The 21,230-nt window shown below is 40.5% G+C and overlaps 1 protein-coding gene across 6 annotated transcripts in view; it reads right to left on the bottom strand.

Annotated features, from left to right (window-relative positions):
• LOC308483911 (histone-lysine N-methyltransferase PRDM7-like) overlaps nucleotides 1–20,797 on the bottom strand; it is a 32,723-nt gene extending 11,926 nt beyond the window's left edge. Inside the window, exons 1-11 of one of the 6 annotated variants that reach the window (XM_081018231.1) lie at nucleotides 19,999–20,779; nucleotides 19,234–19,357; nucleotides 18,229–18,333; nucleotides 16,572–16,645; nucleotides 14,975–15,092; nucleotides 13,695–13,835; nucleotides 11,409–11,680; nucleotides 10,011–10,078; nucleotides 8,655–8,836; nucleotides 7,241–7,288; nucleotides 4,063–5,753 (exon numbers count right to left, since the gene is read on the bottom strand). In XM_081018231.1, coding sequence (XP_080874357.1) covers nucleotides 4,855–5,753; nucleotides 7,241–7,288; nucleotides 8,655–8,836; nucleotides 10,011–10,078; nucleotides 11,409–11,680; nucleotides 13,695–13,835; nucleotides 14,975–15,092; nucleotides 16,572–16,645; nucleotides 18,229–18,333; nucleotides 19,234–19,357; nucleotides 19,999–20,475 — 2,508 coding nt within the window. In that variant the 5' untranslated portion in view covers nucleotides 20,476–20,779 and the 3' untranslated portion in view covers nucleotides 4,063–4,854. Of the gene's footprint in view, nucleotides 1–3,659; nucleotides 3,833–4,062; nucleotides 5,754–7,240; nucleotides 7,289–8,654; nucleotides 8,837–10,010; nucleotides 10,079–11,408; nucleotides 11,681–13,694; nucleotides 13,836–14,974; nucleotides 15,093–16,571; nucleotides 16,646–18,228; nucleotides 18,334–19,233; nucleotides 19,358–19,998 lie in introns of those variants that run through there. The other 5 variants (XM_081018235.1, XM_081018233.1, XM_081018236.1 and 2 more) reach the window with 5 other exon arrangements.
• Between the last annotated feature and the right edge of the window lie 433 nt (nucleotides 20,798–21,230).

Here is a 21,230-nt window from a genome sequence, read left to right as displayed (position 1 = left end):
ATTCATGCTTATAGACTTACCATATTTTTTGCTCTATAAGACTCACTTTTTCCCTCCTAAAAAGTAAGGGGAAATGTGTGTGCGTCTTATGGAGCGAATGCAGGCTGCGCAGCTATCACAGAAGCCAGAACAGCAAGAGGGATTGCTGCTTTCACTGCGCAGCGATCCTTCTTGCTGTTCTGGCTTCTGAGATTCAGAATATTTTTTTTCTTGTTTTCCTCCTCCAAAAACTAGGTGCGTCTTGCGGTCTGGTGCGTCTTATAGAGCGAAAAATACGGTATCTTTCAGAGATTGACCTTTTTTTGTTTTCCTTTCCTAGGGACTGAATCTGGATGACTGTTCTATGTACGAGGACATTTCACGGGGGCTACAGGCCACCTACCAGGACATAGGGAACGTGAAAGTGATTGATTTGCAGGTGGAGAAGCCAGAGAAACCGTGATAGAAAAGGACTTCACTTTGCATTCGCTTTCCAGGCACTTAGTATAAACAGCCCATTTTGAATCCTGAATATTCTCCCTCACTTCATCCTGCTGAGGAGAATTGAGGGCAGGGGTGGAAGGATTCTATATTCTCCTCTCTCCAGGATACTCACACTTGTATAACTATGTCAGGTTTACAATAAGAAGGCTGAGAAGAACTTATTGATTCTGCTTTGTGAAAGATCTGGCTTTGGCAGGAGGGTAAACAACACAGGTTTCCTGGCATTTTCGTTTTCCAGACAAAATATTCTGACAAGTACTAACTTTATCTTCACTTGACATCTTCCTAGTCACTTTTCCATTCTTGGTCTTGTTGGGAAGAGATGCTTCCCTCCCTTTTTCTAGGAAAATTTGTTCCAAGATGTAAAGAACACGTCAGTGATATTCACCAAATGGTGCACAACTGAGTTTATAGGATTAATTCATTTAGAATGTGTGCCTGCTCCTACTTTCCTTTCTGAAATTGGGGTTTAAGAGAGACCTATTTATAGTGCAGCTGATTTGGAAGCGTGCTCATTGTGTTCAGTTCAAATGTATATTTTTCCCCCATTGTTGAATGCTGAAGGAAATTGGGCTATAGGTTTGCAGCAAAATTCAGCTATATATGGTGCTGATTGGACAATGCTTCAAGACACACATGAACAAGAAAGAAATAGTACATAGACTGCCTCAATCACAAGACAGGATAAAAAACAGAGCTTATCCAACATTTGCTTTGGTAGAAGCCAGGAAAAGGCTGAAATCATATCATGGGTGAAAAACCTATGCAACTTTTGTTTCAATATTATATTTGTCTTCATCTTTGATCTGCTACTTATATGCTTTCCCACTCTTGTATAGGAAAAAGTTGTAACATTGTTAATATTGTAGGATTTTAATTTTTTTGATAGATTGCACTATGAACCTCCCCGGCTTTCTTCAAATACCAAAGGAAAGCTGGAGAGAGCTAATGAGATGGGCCTGACTTGTGGCTAAAAGTAATAGGGTTAACCAATGCGATACTCTCCAGATGTTTTGGCCTATAACTCCCATTATCCCCTACTGTTGTCTTTGTTGGCTGGATTGATGGGAGTTCTAGTCCAAAAACATATGGAGGACACTATGTTGAGTATCTCTCCATTAGAAGAACCAATGAGTTTTAAGTTTTCGTGGAGACAATGAAAAAAAACCCAGACATTTCACAGTGTTTGGTTATTTCCCTAAAGTAATAGGCTGACCCTCTCTTCTTACCATGGCATACAAAGCTCTGGTTGTGCATTACAGAAGATTGCCAAAGGTGGGTGAGTCGAAGCAGTGCCCAGGGAAATGGATAGTTGACCCCAATAATACTCTTGATCCAAGCCCTAGCATGGGAGACGGTTTGTAATCCTATTTCGATTTAATGACAGACTAAATTTCCTTATTTTTTCATGTTTTGTCATCTGGGATGTTAATAAAATAAATGTTTCACTATTATGAAATGAGATTGTTTTGAAACAACATGTTTCATTTATTTAGAAAATGTCCTACTTGCTTTATATTCAAAACAACATCAAAGTGATATATTCTATTATTCACTTAGGAGAACAACTTATTTCTAACCCTAACCTCATGATAACAGGGTTAGTTTGGATCAGTGCTTTTGTAATACCGAGCAGTACAGGAAAGTCAGGTCTGCTTGTCTTGATGCTTGTCTGATCAGATGCAATACGGTACACATTTTCACACTACAAGTGGCCAGCTGGCCACCTTTGCACAAGGAAACATGCATTGGCTATCTTCATGATGGATAGTTTTATATACTTCAGCCAGTGCTCTTTCCTACAACCCATATGCCTTGTAACCTAAACCTTAATGCACCATCTGTGCCTGGGAACAATTTGTTTTTCTTCTGGTACCATCTCTGGTGAAACAGAGTGTGTCTTTTAAATTATTCTAAAAAGTGTCTGTATGATCCTTACAAAACCAGAGCAATTCACAACCATGGGCAGGCAACAGAGTTGGTGGCACAGACTGTTCAGATAATACTCTATATTGCAGTTGCCGTAAGGGCCTTTTAGCAGTTCTCTCTACCCTTAAACAGTGTTAGCTCCCTTCAGCAGCACTCACCATCTAGAACAGGGGTAGGCAACCTAAGGCCCACAGGCCGGATGCGGCCCAATCGCCTTCTTAATCCAGCCCATGGACGGTCCGGGAATCAGCGTGTTTTTACATGAGTAGAATGTGTCCTTTTCTTTAAAATGCTTCTCTGGGTTATTTGTGGGGCATAGGAATTTGTTCATTTCCTCCCGCAAAATATAGTCCAACCCACCATATGGTCTGAGGGATGGTGGACCGGCCCACGGATGAAAAAGGTTGCTGACCCCTGATCTAGGTGTACTATAATGTCACCATGTGGAAGATATGCTTGCAAAGGGATGGGGATTCATTAAGGCTTTCCACCCTGTCCATTTTATGCATGAATGCCCTATGTAAGTGTTATCATTATGGCATGGAACATCAATATGCAGGATCTGCATCTCTCTCAGTCACCTTAAAAGAATGATATGAATCAGCCCTTACTACACATAACATACACAAAGAGCCTGTGATCCTCAGTTCACTTACTTAGAAGGCCTAATAAAGTCAATAAGACTTCCAAGGTAAAGCTGTTTAGGATGGAGTGGCTGTCTTCAAGATTAGGAAGGGTAAATGTTTTTGATACTGCACCGTGAGTGGGGGCTCAACACTTCCCCCATGTCATTTGTCCTAAACCAAATTGCATCCCTAGAGCTAGTTGCCTTGTGGAGCAACACATACGGGTATTACCACCGTATATGTATGGGTTTGCCTTGAAGATAAATAGCATCAGCAGGGAAGCAGGCAGTTCTCAGAGGGAAATAGCATGGAGAGAAGGGTTAACCAGTTAGCCATGCTCCCTTCCACAGCACTGGGGTCTCAATCCACATCAGCTCTTCTAGTGCCATTACTAACTCTTACAACAAAAAACACCACAGGATATCCTATTCACAGCTATCCTGTGACAAGTAGGATTCAGTCCTGATACTTTGCTCTACTTTTGTCTGCAGATGGAACTATATTATTTGGCAAATATAAGAGTTTTGAGAAGTTGCAAGGCTAAAACATACTTGGCATGCAAAAGTGTGTAATACAAATCCATGTGGTTGGTTGTTTTAGGCAAAGAAGCTTTGGTGGTTGAAATCTGAAATGGGGGAGGGGGGAGAGGAAGGCATTTCATCCTTGTGCACAGACATCTGCATGGCATTTCCCAACTAACTCCTCCTGAAGCTACTTTTCTCCTTGCAAGGTTCCAAATAATGTATTTTGCAAGTTTAACAGGCACCCCTGGAGGAGAGTGGCTTGAGGGAAAGCTGTGGAAGAAAAGAAAAGCTAAATAAAGAATTAAGCATCTTACTCCCCTCCTGCTTCCATTTCTGACTGTTTCCCTCACAAAACTACTTTGGTTAGAAGAAGCAGGCATCACATTTCATAATATGTGTTTACATACAGTATGTTATTTGGACCAGAGTTTCAGATTAATGTAAAAAGTATATGACAGTTACATTGAAAACTATTTCTTAATTTATGACAGTAACAAAAGTCACTTTTGAAGAAGCCATTTATTAAGATAATATGATTGACCATTGAAATAAAGCCCAAGAGCTGCAAGCACTGTTCAACTGAATTATGGAATCTTGGGATTTCATTGTTAGATGGAAATGTGGCAGAGTCTAGTAGTCAGGGTTGAATCTTTTTCTTCAAATCAGAGCTCCTGAACCTCATTGTAACATTGGCTCATTTTGGAAATAATCTTTAAGGAGGTTAGTGAAGATTCATCAGGTATAGCATCAGAAAACAGTTTCAGCAAAACATAAAAAGATGCTAGCAGGAGATAATGTAAATGTAGCTTTGTAAATTACATCCGGTAACTCCACAAGTAGTATAGCACCCTATGCTTTTTCATATTGGCCCTCAAGAAGAAATGCTTATTACAAAACTTCAACATTTAAAACATAGGCACTTCTTTCATTTTTAATCAGATTGTGGAGCATTAAAAAGCATAAGGGTGAAAAAATGTTCACCAAATAAACTTCTAGGGCTTGCCACACAAAAACTCACTTCTAGGGTCATATATCCAAAATTGTGTCTTTAGAGCTCTAAAACAATGAGGTGGTATGAGCAGTGGTGCTGGCTTTAGAAAAAGTCACTTGATGAAGTTTCCTACAGAGTAGACAGCAAATGATTAGAGCCCTGCTTATTACAGCAGATGGGGAAATGCACCAAAACTGCTAGATAAGCAGAAATGCAGAGCTGCTTACATTATGACTAAAAACATTCAAAATACAGCACCACACTCTGTACTGGAACTGGTAGCTCTATCCACTATGTTACACTAAGGTGGCTTCTCTCCTGTGTGCGTTCGCATGTGCCTGGTCAGGACGCCTGCCTGGCTAAAGCTTTTCCCACACTCCCTACATGAATATGGCTTCTCTCCTGTGTGCATTCGCTTGTGGACAGCCAGGTTTCCTGAACAGCTGAAGCTTTTCCCACACTCTCCACATGAATATGGCTTCTCTCCTGTGTGCGTTCGCTTGTGACTGGCCAGGTCTCCTGACCAGCTGAAGCTTTTCCCACACTCTCCACATGAATATGGCTTCTCTCCTGTGTGCATTCGCTTGTGGGCAGCCAGGTTTCCTGACCGGCTGAAGCTTTTCCCACACTGTCCACATGAATATGGCTTCTCTCCTGTGTGCATTCGCTTGTGGATGGCCAGGTGTCCTGACTGGCTAAAGCTTTTCCCACACTCCCTACATGAATATGGCTTCTCTCTTGTGTGTGTTTGCATGGGAGTGACTAGCACTGATGAGTAGCTGAAACTTCTCCCACACTTTCTAAATGAACATGGTCTCTCTCCTATACATAATTGTTGGGCTGGGTGTGACAGCTGCTTTAAAGTTGTCCCACTTTCATTGCATCTAGAAACCTGAGTTCTACTCTGTGTCTCTTTGTTTATATCTTTTAAAATCAGTGTCTCCTCATCTTCGTCTTTGTAAACACAACTTGGCACTAGGTGCTGCAGCATAGTTCTGTTTGAAGCACTATTTGTGATTTTGAATAGAGATTTCTCTGCTAGGACATTTTCAGGTACTTCAGGCTGTATTCCATATCCTGAATGCCTCCATTTCATATGTCTGTGAAGGTAATCTTTGAAAGTGAAAGCCAATTTGCAGCAGGGACACTGATGACAGGTGATACCTCGCTCCTGTATCAAACGTGAATTCTGCCTGTGTACTATTTGAGAACAAACACAATTTGAGTTTTAGTAGCTATTTTCAACCATGCATGACAAATGGGCATATGGGACTACATTATTTAGGAAACTACAGGACCCAACAAGCTCACTGAGACCCAAGGAAAAAGACACATGCCAAAACAGAGGGTTGTCCTGAAGGAGCAAGCAGCAGTAAGAAGACCAAGGCTGGCCACAGCATTCAGAAAGGTCATATTGCATACAGTGGTCAAAACAGCATCATTGACTATATTACATGTATGGGAAACAAAATAGCTTTGACCATGTCATTGCAGAAGTGTTTTACACAATAAAATGAACAAGGGCTCTAAGATATATTTTGTTTTTATTAAATAATAAATTAAACTTAATTTTAACTATTCTCACAAATGTGTGAGTTATTTCAGGCTCAAAGAGACCTTAAACCTGTCCAAAAAAGTAATATTTTTTTTGGTAAAAAAATTACTTAAAAATCAATTTATTTTATAACCACAAAAAACACCCTCCTTATTTTTAAAACATAACAAGTACATAGTTACCCCATTCTACAACAAAAGGATGATACACGTGTTAGTTGTGGTTTGCGCGCTATGGCTTATCGAACCTACCAGGAATAAAATGACAAAAATTCACTTTGAATAGTCAGTGACCCTTTTCTTAATACCATTTTTATACCTTATTTCAAAAGAGACCACATTTAGCTTTATTTTGATACCAAAATAAGCCCAACTGGTTGAAAAAACAAAAACAAACAGTAGATTTTTTCTAAACTGACGCAGAAATTGCATTAGCCTAAATCGCGCAGAAATCGAAATTTTCAAAAAATTCTCCTGTGCACAATTTTGGATGAAAAAATCTTTAAAAATTAATTTGAGGGTTTTTTCTAAACTGACGCAGAAATTGCATAAGCCTAAACTGCGCGAAAAACAAAATTTTCAAAAAATTCTCCTGCTTCCAATTTTGGAGCAAAAAATCTTTAACAATTAATTTGAGGTTATCTCATAAGTATCTACACATTTTAAAAATTGAAGAAAATCTGAGTCGTGAGAGCACATGGCACCAGGTAATTTGGCATGGAATGACCCAAAATCTGGAGGTGTGTTAAAATACTGCAATACTATTGAATGCAAATAAAGTCTAAATTTTGGTGCTTTAACTATATTAAAATAGTTCTGAGAGAGAATTTCTTCTATGCCAAATGCATTTCTTATTTTTAAGATAACACCTGCATACAGGGGAAATTAGATATTTGCACAAGAGACAACTACTGTATATGATGAAATTCTTCCTAATATTACAACAACTGTAGTATTGTTGTGACCTTGGCAGGGTGTGTGTGTGTCAGCCTGTATGATGCTGGAGTCTCTTCTAATTCCATTGTTGAACTAGCCAGGCAAATTCCTTGGCGAGTTAATGGCCCTAAGTATGGTCAATAATATAACAAAGCAAGTTGTTCTGTGCCAGAGGACAAATGGGTGCCCCCTCTCACCTGACTGGTAGTTAGAAGGACAATAGCCAGTTGTGTGTGACACCTGGGCTAGAAGCAAGCAGAAGCCAGAAAGTGAGAAACATACTTGATTTCTATTTGAATCAAAGGCTGTGACTATGGAAGAAGCAATATATTTTGGGGTGTTGATTTTGTGAGTCCCTCCATCCAGCGGCGTAGCGTGGGTTGTCAGCACCCGGGGCAAAGCAAGTAATTTGCGCCCCCTAACCCGGGGCAAGGCAAGTAATTTGCGCCCCCTAACCCCTAACCTGCCGCTGCTGCCAGCTTCTTCTTGCTGCTGCCTGGTCTGGTCTGGTGTGGTTCTCTCCCGCGCTCAGCGCTGCGCTGGGCGGCCGCTGCACTGTCCCTCCCCCAGATAGTCCCTCGCTCTCTCTCCGCACCGCACGCCTGGCACCCACCCCCTCCACAGTGGGCGGCGACCCAGCGGCTCGGATCGGATTCGCACAGCCAGCACTGCAGTGAGAGAGAGTGAGTGAGCCAGGTAGGGGCAGAGAGCTGCGAGTGCGAGCGTGCCCCCCCAGATGTTGCGCCCGGTGCGGCCACCCCCCCTGCACCCCCCACGCTACGCCACTGCCTCCATCACAGGCTCAGGTTGTATAAAAAACAATAAATCTTAAAGACACCACAGACTCTGATGTCCCTCATTCCTAGAATCTCTGGAATTTCACACCGCTCAGAGAGTGGGGTGATGTTCAACAAGCATGCTATGTGTGGGGGCCTACCATGAGCCAAGGTTTGACAACCTCCCAGCTGATGGATTTTGACTGAGGGGGAAAGCCAGATTTAACCAATGTGGGACAATCCACTGGGATGTTGTACTGCACAAGTTCCCATTGAAATAAATAGGAAAGGCATAACAATATTTGTATGACGCCTCCATTCCTTTCAAAGAGACAGGCACAGAATAATATCCTGGTGGACTATGTCTCATATTACTGGCAGGTGTGTTGTTACTTCAGTTTCCTGCAGCAGGCAGCAATATGACTTGTGCCAGCCTGCTCAAGGCTGGCACTGCTCCCATGCTCTACATATGAGAAGACTTAAGAACTGGAGTCATGTTCAAAAGTCATACAAGCACTACCACTATGTCAAAAACGCAGCACCAGTCTTTTCAGCCCACATATTCACCATGCGAAATTGATCCTAATCCTTGTGCATTTCTCTGCAACATGAAAGCTTTCCCCCAGCTGTCCTACATTTCTCTTACCTCAACCACCCTTCTAGCTCTACAATTCTATGGTTCTATGAACTAGTCCTTTAGATTTACCGTATATAACGCATAGAAATATGAAGATATATTAGATGTATCTAGGAGAATGCTGTCTAAGACAAACAAAAGAAGCAATAACAGACTTCAGTGTTAGGGAAGATTTAAAACAATGCATGATTATTATACCTTTTCTTGATTTCCATCTAGAGCCCCACTTGATGCCAAGCTCCTTTCCATATTCTTCTCCATACCAAACCAGAAGCTCAGAATGAATAAGGATTATTTTACATGCTCTGTAGTAGATTTTCCCATGATACTGGAAGGCAACAAGATTTTGCTCTTCCTCATTCCGGGCACAGTTAACATATCTGAAAGTTCATTGTTAAGAGGGTAACTAAAAGTACTCAGTCAGGGAAGCTGGAACTTAGAGAAGTACTATGAAGCATAACAATTGCATTACTTTCTTCTATTATTCAAGTAATGAAATGTACAGCTGAAATATTTTAAATTTGTTGAACACTGGGCATATTATACACTGGAGGTTACAACACACAACAGAATTTTGTAAAATAAACTTTGGTCTTCTTACCTGTGGTAACTTCACTTTCTTTTTTTATGGTGGTAGAAGAATATATTTGTCTGGGTTGCTCCTCCCATTCATTTCAGAAGCAAGACTTATGCAGACCACCAGGCATTTGCTCTACTAGGAATGATGAACCCATAGCTTTGACTGATCCCACTAAGCAGTTTAGTGGCCCACCACTCTCTTTCCAAACCAAGATATTCTTTTTACCTTTGAAAGGTGCCACTTCTCTCTCTAGTACTGGCACTACTGGACTTTGGTAAATAGTGCGCAATTTGCAAAGCAGTATGCAGAAAAAATACCCTGGTAAGACTGCTGTTGAAAGGATAAAGAAAACTTAACATCTATTAGTCTTGGAGGAGGAACCATTCTATGTATAGATTTTACATGTGGCCAAGATGCAGCCACTAGCTAAAGCTAACTCATACTGACTACTTGGAGAAGCAGAAAAGAATTAAGGCCTGAAAGGAAGTGATCTACTTTACCGACAAGCATTTACTAAAAGAGAAGAAATCAGTGAAGAAGGAAGAACAGGTTGCATTTCTGTCTATTCCTCACCACAGTTCAAGCAGGTTATTGCAAATGTTGTGCTTTACTCCCAACAGTTAAAAGATACAGTGGTACCTCTGGTTACGTACTTAATTCGTTCTGGAGGTCTGTTCTTAACCTGAAACTGTTCTTAACCTGAAGCACCACTTTAACTAATGGGTCCTGCAGCGCTGCCGCTGCCCAATTTGTGTTCTCATCCTGAAGCAAAGTTCTTAACCCGAGGCACTATTTCTGGGTTAGTGGAGTCTGTAACCTGAAGCGTATGTAACCCGAGGTACCACTGTATTAAGAGTACGGACGGGTAACCTGTAGGCACCCAGAATGACACTTAAGTTATTCTGTTCTATTGGCCTTTCCAGGTGTATGAAGACCCTTGTCTCTCTTCATTTAGTTTGATCAAGGATGTTTACCTCATCCAGTTGGAATTAGTTTCATCCTTTCCATCAATGTAAACATAGCAGTTTTGCCCTCTAGTAATCTGTAATTAAAATAGACACGAAACACGAAACACACACATCAATATGGTAACACTACAACAATATGTAGGATGTTAAGGGGCTCTGCTCCCCTGCTTGCTTTGGTCATCAGCCCTCTCCCCCTATTAACCCCCTTAGAGTTTCCCCTTCCCACTGCATGCAACTACTAAGCCCCCTTTTCACCCTCTCAACCCTATGCTCGAAAGCACTACTCTCGTTTCTGCAGCCCTGCTTTGCACCCATTTTCACCTTCACCTCCATTCTAGTTGCATGCAGCAGCATACACATGCCGTTTTTGGTGCAGCAAGGGGGCAGAACAGGGCAGGGGCAGAATAGAGTCGAAGGGACTTGCCTTCATCTAGAAAGTAGTTCTATAGCTCCAAATAACCACACTGCCTAATTCCCAGGCCTGTGCTCTGTGGAGCAGTTGCAGCAACAAGGGGAGCCACCCCCCTCCACTAGTTTATGTACCTCTCATTGATGGGCCACAGGAACACAGCCAGTGGCTACACCTGCATGGAAGCTGTCTCTGCTCTTCCTTCTTCAATCCCCTCCTGGTTTTAGGAGACAGTGGTGCAGGAGAGTATGGGGAAGAACCCAACTCTTCCCTTGCCTGACCTGCCTCTTTCCCCTCTGCCTCCAACACATCCTGTGCTCCAACCTCCAGCTCTGAAGCTTCCCCTGTCTGACTCTTGCCCCCTGGCTGGTACAGGTTGCCACAACAGATCCCCTCTCCCGACTCCAGCCCCGCTACCCCAGTGCACATTTGTCTACGTCCTGCAAGGCCCTGACAATTCTGCATTGAACCATCTATGATCTTGCTGCAATTCAAATTGTGTTTCAACATTGGGTGGTGACAGACAACAATAGGATTGCCTGTATTCATTAACATTTGAGTTCTGATACACTAAAATGAAAAAGTTCACCATTCTGAGTTATTGTTTCAAATTTTCTTTCATTAAATGCATTTTAACATACAATTTTTAGCCCACTTCTACAACATTCAAGGAAGTTTATTCATAATTGATATTCCATCAAATCATACTTAAAAACAGAGGATTATTAAACAGAAAAGGCAGAAACTTTCTTGACCACTTTCATAAAACTTAAAAGTGATGAAGGAACAAGACTTCTCTAAGGAGGGAGTTCCAACACTGTGGCTCCATCAGGAAGAACGTTCTACTTCTTGTACTCACAAGCTTGACATTGTAAAGGGAAGGAGCACTGAACAAAGTCATTTGACTCTGCCTGGAGGGTGGGGTTTGTTCATTCAGCAAGGTGGTACTCTACATGGAATTTTTTTAAAATAAAAGTGCTGTGAGTAAATCATACCAGCCAAGAATAACCACTGTTGGCTGCTTCTTCTTCCTCTGTGATTTTCCCTTCATAGGGCCCAAAATGAATTCCTGGAGGCAGAATTTCTCCTTCATTCCAGACTCCAAAGCCAGCTTTGGGGATACCTGATGGGCCAATTCTCAAACCTGGAGGTAAAGTGAGGGTGGCCCTCTCTTCCAGTCCTATTTCTACTGCTGTATCCTTGATGAAAACTGGAGAACCATGAACTGAACATTCATCAATAAAGAATAGCAGGCAGTATTCACAAACTAGGAAGGGAAAGAAAGATAATTGAGATATGATGCTGCAGGATGTTTTTTCCATCAATGAGTTTTTTCAAATATCTACAGTTATGATTGGCAATCTATATAAATATTTAAAGTTGTAAAATGTGGGGGATTTGTGTCAATGTGCAATAATTATTACAATGAATTTTGTGGTCGGCTCTCCAACTGAAGCTCTGGTCTTGGGGAATGGTGATATGGACAGGGCTATTGTACTGCTTCAGGGGATAAGGATGCCAGGGGTGGGAGTCTACTTATGGGGCAGTCCAGAGAGCAAGGTTGGGTTCACAACCTAAGGTCACATTGAGGGGGTGGTCAATAAGAGAAGCAAAGTCCAGTCACAAACAAAAAGAACACAGGTTCTCAGCAAGGCAGCACAGAGCACCAAGAAGCTGGTTAATGGAAGTTGTTCCAAGAAACTTCCCCAAGGACTGAATACATTTTTCCATGAGCCTGCTAAGCCCCACCTTAGATATAGCATATGATCAGCAGATAATCTAATTGCAGCAGACAGAATTCTGTCTGGTTCTAGGCATAGTCAGCCTGATAGTTGTTTTAAAATAATATTTATTAAATATTTATCAGTATACAAAAATATGTGCATTGTCTCTTTTTTCAAGTTGTGTTTTCTACAGATCAGTTTCATTTGTTGTGAGACGTTAGTGTTGCAAACAGTATGAGGTTGGGAAGAAAAGATGGGGAAAGTAGGGGAGGGGTGATGGTGTGTGGGATAGTTTTACGAACCCTGATAGTTCCATTTAACAATAGTTCTAGCACCATAGGGAGCTCCAAGGCTTCATGGTACAGTTGGATGAATTCAGGGAAATGTTTCGTTATTTCTTATGTTTGTCGTTGCCCATAAATGTTAAGGAGGATTATTTCCCCTGCTATGCAACCTTGGCATTCCCTATCAGAATATTGAGTGGTATTGACGTGTTTCCCATTGGATTCTCTTTGAAGAAGGAAGGATTTCCCCCCTAAACTAGTTTAGCCGCTAACATTTGGTTGGTTGGTTTTCCTTTTCTTATAGTGTGTAACCATACTTTAATTGCACAAATTCCCTCAAGCTATTACTGACTGTATCTGCTAACTCCGTGTGGCACACTGTGGTCCACAGATGACAGCTGCACTCTAGGAGTGGTTATGGGTAGATGGACAGTCTATTCTTATTCTATGGGATTGGTCTACATAGTCTTTGGATACTTTCATCTCTATGAGTATGAAATATGTGTTTGTTGTTGGCACTTCTATAGCATACGTAGTCCTTTCAAAAACCTCTGTGTTGTGTCCAGTTAATTCTTACTCAGAGAAGTCCTTTTCAAATCAAATGATCTAATTTAGTAATATTAAATTAATTACAATGGGTCTAAACTAAGTAAGCCTAGCATTGGCTTTAACCCTTTATCCCAATCTGCCAGTTTCTGACAAATCAAGAACAGCATTAGTTCAGTTCAACTGCCACAGATTACTTGTACAGATTCTGACATTAAGACCACCTCCTGTTTAGAGAAGGGCTAGGGTAACTGCAGACCTTCTGTACATCACCCATCATCCGTGAATATAATCAAATTGCGAGTCTATTGTGAATAAATGGCCCATGGCAAATTTATAGGAAATTTATTTTCTTTTTAAAATGCGATTGGGAATACTGATTATAGCTCAGGAACTTTTTATATGAAAGTCTGATGTACTTTCTTACAAAATGGAGTAGTGTCACAAAAAGAGAGTTTAATAGTGCCAGTATAGAATTGCTCTTCCTTTTCCAATTTTGGACAATTGTTACAAGCCTGATACAGGCATTTTAATTAACATAATTTTGATTAAGCACTTTTTAAAATATAAGCATAAAGGGAGAGTTTCTTAGCATTATTAGCATTAGAATTATGAATAAACCTGAACCTGAAAAATATGTAATAGAATATCTAAAAGCACTGTTTTATAAATATTTTTCCAAGGCAACATGAGAATTGAAGATGGAAAATGCTGATTATAAACTTACACAAGTAATCATCATCATTTGGCTCATTTATTTCCATATATGTTTTTCTCTCCCTCTTCCGCAAACTGTATGTACTAACTTCTTTCTCCTGATCTCTTTTCTTATTCTTTGCTTTCCCCGACAAAGCTTTCTTCTCAATATCTGAAGTATATAATCTAATTTTGTAACGCATAAACTCATGGAAAGCAAAAGTACATGGAATACAAGAACTTGAATCACATTAGGTATGTTTAGGTGTTCACATTAGTCCCTGCTTGCCTTGCTCATGTGTAGGATTTACATATAAGCAGAATGCCTGAATATATCTACTTTTGTTTCTGCAAGATGTGTGTAGAACACTGTGGGATATTCTATTCTGAAATGGCATTGTCTCCTTATAATAAAATCTTCTATAGTTTCAGCATTTCTAACAAGTCACATAAGAATAGCAGATGGTAAAAAACATAGGATGAACATACCACACTGGACATGAAGTGACAGATACAGTGTGCTGAGAATTAAAATGTTCCCTATTTCCTCCTGAAGATTTTGCTTGGCTGTGCTCCAAAACGTTTCACTAGGCATCTAAACAGAATTAGTTATGCTCTTTACTAGCGATGCTTAATTACCTAGATTGGCTGAGAGCCTGGATATGTGACAATGTGGCTCACAGGCAGCAAAATATTAACCAATCTTGCTCCGACCTAGAAATACCATACTAAACCATAGCCCTTTTCAGAATGAGACAAAACCACCTAAAAAATCCCCAACTTTCATTAAGCACAAAGAATATCTTTTAACATGGACATGTCTGCATTTAAGTGCAGCTTATCAATGTTAGAAATTTAATTCTGAGTCAGTTTTCATATTTCATGGTTGCAGGAATGCCTGGTCCTGTTAACATGGATAAGCTCACACTTAAACATCACTATTAACACACCCTGTCCCTTTCATGCCCCATCTACTTCCATATTTGACTCATGTAAAGTCTTTCACAGTGTAATTGGCTAGGTGGATTTGAACTGCTTGAGCAGCTGCACAGTGTAAGCTCTCTGTCATTTTGCTGCACTGGACTTGAAAACAACATGCAACATTGTTTTTGCTCTTACATACAATTACATCAAAAAAAATTGTCTTACACAGATCATAAGATCAGATCATTAGAAAAACTTCCAGTTCCAGTTTTGGAGAGTGCCCTTTACAATTAAATGTCAAAAAGCTGTAAAGAACACAGTGGGCAGAGTAATTATTATTTTAAAATATTAAGAAAATAAATAAATGGCTCTCTACCAAGCACTTACCAGTCTTTGATTCTGCTGCAATGTCTGTAGTATGAACATCTGCACATGTATTTTTGTCAGTTTTCTTTATATGTTCTTGTTCTTTGGAAGTAAGTCCCATAGTGTTTATTTGCTTATTCTGCAACAAAAAGTTGTTTTCTATTAAATCTTAACATATTTTGGTCTTTGTGGAAGCTGCCCAGAGTGGCTGGGGAAACCCAGCCAGATGGGCGGGGTACAAATAATTTTATTATTATTATTATTATTATTATTATTATTATTATTATTATCTCAAATAACACTCATAAAGAATTAAGAGGGGGCTTGTGAATCATGTGTATTTACTGGGTGTTAAAAGTGATCATATTAATTTAGATCTTCTTAAATATTTCCACAATGGCAGTTATCATTTAGACAAATTACCAGTTAGTATATTCAGTTACGAAACAGTCCCAAGCCATACTTAATTATTTATTTTTCTCAGGAATCTCTCCTTTGGCTATAGAGTACAGTACAATGTTTAGCAAAAGTATGGTACATGGAAATAACTTTGAACATGTGACTATTATTGCTAACACCCAGAAAGACCTTCAAACATGAACAGAAAATGAATTGCTGCAGCAATCATGACTTAAATGTATGAACATATTATATATTTGACTTTCAACCCAATGAAATAGCTACATAGTCATGTCGAAAAGGTGTGTTGTCTGGGGCTGACTAGAATTCAAAACACCTGGAGAAGGGTTGTCAACCTGGTCCCTACTGCCCACTAGTGGGCGTTTCAGGATTCTAGGTGGGCGGTAGGGGGTTCTACAGCACAAGCTGAATCATCCTTCCATCAAACACTGGTGGGTGGTAAGGAAATTTTCCCATTAAGAAAGATGCATTAGTGGGCAGTAGGTATAAAACGGTTGACTACCCCTGACTGGTGAAGGCTGGTCTATTAGGCTGTGTCCACATGAAGCTTTTGAAACACACATGGGCTACTATTTCACAGTGTGCTTTCGTACATAGCAGTTTCTTGTGTACAGCAGTACACACCTTCATGTGATACCATAATCTAAAGCAGCAGCTACTAACTATATTGGCTGTATACACTGATAATGTGCAAGCTAGTGTCCAGCTGTGTTCTGTTCCCCTTCCTTCAATTAGTGTTTCCACATACTTAAAAAAAGAAAGAAAATATTTTTCACAGTCTTTCAGTGTGTCGGCAAATAGTGTGGGTTTTGTGAACTACAGGTCACCCTGTCAGATGGGTAGCTTATCCTCAGTCTCCTACACATTTGATTCCAGAGTTTGTGTTGATTTCAGAGTTTGTTTCTTTGTTTCAGTTGTTTGTTTTGGTTCTTCCTTTGTTTGAAAGTGTAATGTTATGATCACTGACTACAAAAGTCAAATTGTTTCTCTAAAAGCTAATGATTGTAAACAATAAATTTCCACTCAAATAAAAAGTATGCCCCATCAAACCCTGCTATTATTAATTTCTTTATTTCCATATCAGGGCAAACACATGAAATGTTTCTCCAAACTATTTTGATTCGATGTTTGCTAGAATCATCAGACAAACAAAAAAACAGAAATTGCAAATCACTTGAAATATCCAAAACTATCTTACTTGATCAAGAGGGTACTTTTTTTTCTTTTCCTCTTTCCAGCCATTCAGGTTACATGGTGTCCTAAAAGATTTTACTGGAAATAAGAAGCAAACTAATATTTTAGAAATTAAAATATTATCACTGAACAAATAAACCCGAGAAGGGGGGGGGGGATAAAGGGTGTATTGCGCAATACATACACAAACTTTGGTATTTATACCAGTCAATCATTTGGAGAAAGCTATAGCTCCAAACCATCCACTAAATTTCTCCAGTACCTGCCAGCCAGTTCTCCATGGTAATTTCCAGGAGTATGTTTGCAAAAATGTGTTGTTATAATAATAAAAAAATATTATTTATAACCCGCCCATCTGGCTGGGTTTCCCCAGCCACTGTTTCACCAGTTGAAAGACATTTGGTAGCATGAATTTAAATAAATAGAAACTGAACAGGCAGGTGGTTCTCCTTCAGTTTATGGAATGATAAAAACAATAATGCCTCAATAAATGTCTCTTGACTGATTGATGTTTAGAATATTTTCTCTGCATCTTCACTTTTATTATGACTATGAATGCATCATCACAGGAATGTATCCCATGATATTACACATTGTGTTGCCAAGAAAAAGGAATGAACATAGGAAACTGCTATATACTAAGTCAGACCATTGGTCCATCCATCTCAGTATTGTTGACACAGTCCAGCAGTGGCCCTCCAGGGGTCCTAACACAAGTCTTTCCCAGCTCTACCTGGAAATGCCAGTGACTAAACCTGAGAGTTTTTCTGTGCAAAACACATGCTGTACCACTGAGCTCCAGACTTTCCTTATATGATTGTATATACAGGGAATGAATGGGAATATAGGGACAATATGACAATAAACCTCATTGCTGATACAGTATTGAATTAATGAAACACCATTAGATGCTTAGCTTTAGAATGAATATAAAACCATTCTAATGCAAAAGATTAATATTCAATAAAAAGAATACAGCAAAATTGCAACCTGATCTATGCACCAGAGTACACAGTATAGCAACAGAACAGAGGTGGGGAACCAGTGCCCCTCCAGTTGTTGTTGAACTCCATCTCCCATTAGTCCCAGCCAGTATGGCTAATGGTGAAGGATTACAGGAGTCATATCTGGAGGGCCACTCATTCCCCATCATTGCAACAGAATATTCATATAGGTAGAGCAAAGGAAAATCAAGTATGAGACATAAGGGCTATTAGTAGTGACGAGCAAAATGAACCAATGTAGATGAGTTGGGTGACATCACATAAACTACATTTTGTTACATTCATCAGCTGCATCTCACAAAATTAATGTAACTAAAGTAATAGATATGTCATTCACCAGAAAGAGACAAATGCAGTCAATCATAGAGCATTTATCTTTCAATTAGCTATCATGGCTAAATGGAATGCCCATGTTCAGATATATGCTAAGTTGATTGAAGGGACAACAGAAAGGGGGAGCATTGCCTTCATGCCCTGCTTATGGGCTTCCCAGAAGTATCTGGCTAGGAACTGTCGGAAACAGGATGGTCTGTTCCAGCAGAATTTTTCTTAGACTTTACTGCTGGTGAGGGGTATGGCCTGCAAAGAGTTCTATGGCCCGTATACAGAAGCCTGGAGGGCTGCATGTATTCAGGAATGACTATAGTAATCATTTACCTATAGATTTTGGTGTCCATTCCTCATCAGACTCAGAGGACTCATTTGTAGTTTTGGGAGGTTGCCGTGCATGATACATAAATGTTGGTTTAGGTGTAGGAAGACCTAATAAAAAATATCAGGTATAAGATACTATAAAAGTTGTTGTCTGCAAACATCTTATTGAAAGAATGCTTCCAGAAATTTGTCTCTGTTCAACTGATGTCAAATGCCAATAAAAGACAAAATAATAAATATTGTGCTATGGGAAAACTAGGCCCTTCCCACCACCCAGAATCTGTATCCAATGTGAAAGGCTTCAGATCACTTGCCACATAGTATACCTAGCCAAAAGGTTTTGTTAAAAAGAAAAAGTACTGTATCAGTGAAAGACCAATCTATCCTCTGCAGTCCACAACATGGGAGAGGAGTGGCGAAAGGAGACAAATGTTTCAATGGTATCTTACAGAGCAGTTCTAAGAAACTCAAAAGTAAGCCCTATTGCTTTCAATTGGGGTCTACAACCAGGAAAGTGGATTAGATTGCAGCCAATGTGCAACTTAACTGATTCAACCCAGTAACTTAACCAAGCATATAAAGTTAAGCCATGCTTGGAAAAGAATTTGAATCCAGACCTCCCAGGTACAATTTCAGCATTATTTCTAGTTCCATACTTCTTTCATTAATCTCTCTTTGCCTTCTCTACTGGTCCTAATTCTGCCTACAGAGTTCTAAATTTTAACCTTTTTACAAACATAGTTAATATATGGTGTAATTGAGCTGAGCTTCAGGCTGTAATCATTGAGAGCCCTTGGAAGCCTGACAGTTAAACTTTTAAATACACACTAAAATATATGCTTTGCTAAATTTAACATGTCACATAGATGAACCCTTTGAATGTTACTATTTGATAAAGGTAAAATAAGGTGCAAGAGTGAACAATTCTTCAATTGTTCTTCAACTCAGAGATCTTATTGCAGCTAAATAATCCATACTCCTTGCTTACTTTTCAGTAATTTCTCTCACCTAATTGAGTCATAAACTCATAGTTCTCTTTCATATTCTTATAACGAATTTTTTCCCATTCTCCCATTTCAGCCCATTGCTCTTTAGGGAAGTAGATGGCCAGCCCTTTAAAAGTATCTTCAGCCTAGTACAGTACACAGGAAGAAAGTGGGTACAGACACATAATATCATGTGTTTTACTTAGAAACAAGCACTTTACAAGTAAAGTGAAATCAATCAATGAAATTACACACTTTTAAATTTGCACACCAATTAATTGATGGGTCTAACAACAAGCTAAGTTGCTGGGACTGCTCTTGAAAGTCCAGTTGTTGTACAAGCTGAGCAGCTGCCATACTTTACCATGTCCCTGAACCAGATCTATTTAAAACAAAATTTAGCTATGGCTTTCCTGTCCAGTCTGCACCCAAAGTTTCCAAATTGCATGGAAATTCTACACTACTTTGCCAACTTTGAATGATTGCTGCATGTTATCAGGCATGGGCAACTACAGATAAAGTGTCATGTGACTGTAGCATGATTGTCAAGGTTCCCATCTTTATGGGCCTCTCCAGCAATAACTGAGCTACATGTGAAATCTTATTATTTACACCTCTTAAATTATATATTATTTCCCCATTATTTTTATTTAATTAAAACATTTGTGTGTGACTTCCCCAAGCCTGCAAAATTGCTAAAAGCAGCAAGTCTCCACTTGCAGAAGCTTGCCACATTTTAGGATGGAAGGTCTCTTTACGGGATATTTGCTTACTCAAAATTCCTCACCTTGGGCTTCTGCCCCTTTTTCTTATGGCTCGGCTTTTTGACCCTCTCTGTAGAACCCCTGTCTAAGCAACTGTTTTTTGGGCTACCTGGCCCCGTCCTCCCCGCCTCAACACTTTTTGTAAGAAGAGAATCAGAAGGAGGTGGTGCCCCACTGGCTTCTTTCTCCACGGGCTCTCCTCTCAGATCCCTGGGATCATTCTCCATGAGATCTCCCCCACTGGGAACAGGCCATTCAGCCTCAGTTGCCCTCTTCCCTGGAGTTTTGTTCTTGTCAGATGCCTCTGTCCTTATCCCTCCGGCTTCTCCCCTGCTGGAACCGCCCCTGCCCTCCTGCCCTTGGCATTCATCATCCCTGAGCATCTCTTGCCCCAACCCCTGAGCTTCTGCCCCACGAGGTATTTCTTCCCACATTCCCTGGGCTCCTGCCCCAGCTGGCATTTTCTGCCCTCTTTCCTGGGCTTCTGTCCCAGATGCCATTCCCCTCCCTCAGTTCTCAAATTTCAGCCCAGTTTAATCATCTCTCCCTCCTCAGTCTCCATCCATCCAAGCCAATTTTCTTTCTCCCCTTTTCTCCCTCAGCCCAAACTGGGCATTTCCTCCTTTAATCTTGGGGAGGGGATTCAGCCCTAGACTTTGGGCTTCCCTGCTCTACACGCAGCGAGGGAACTGTTTAAACTTCGCCCCTCTCTGAAATCCTCCCCGCCACAGCCGAGGCTTTTCGCTCAGCCCCACAGAATCATCTCCTTCCCTCAGCGCGAGGGAAAAGGCGCCAAAAATCGCGCGAGCCAATGAGCGGCAGGAGCTGGTGAGCTGCAGCCAATCATCGGGCAGCGCGGGAAATTTCTCTCTCCTTTTTTACAGGTGTCTCACCGCCAGGGTGCTGCGTTCGTTGGTGTTGGGTTTTTTGTTTTACCTCAGGCAAGAGGGTGTGGGGGGAGGGGCAAGTGTAGAAAAGCGGGGAATCTTCTATCCTGAGGAAAATGTTTTCTTGCAAGGAAGGGAATCCACGATTTCATGGGGAATGAATACCAGTCGCAGTAGTACTGGAGGAGGAGGGTGGTCTTCAGAAAGAGCTGGTGGAGGAAAACCAGAGTTTGAAGGGAACTTGTCACAAAGGATGGCATGCCTCTGAGCACGTGCAAAGTACCTTTCCCCCTTGCCATTAAGTAGCCATCACAGGCAGCACCCCACACATCTGGGACTGAGGAAAAGCTGGAATAAATAATAATAAT

Source organism: Podarcis pityusensis (genome assembly GCF_964106645.2).
Source record: "Podarcis pityusensis genome assembly, chromosome: 8".
Classification (NCBI taxonomy): Eukaryota; Metazoa; Chordata; class Lepidosauria; order Squamata; family Lacertidae; genus Podarcis; species Podarcis pityusensis.
The sequence above is the reverse complement of the archived record's forward strand: the minus strand, read 5'-3'. Positions and strand labels throughout refer to the sequence as shown.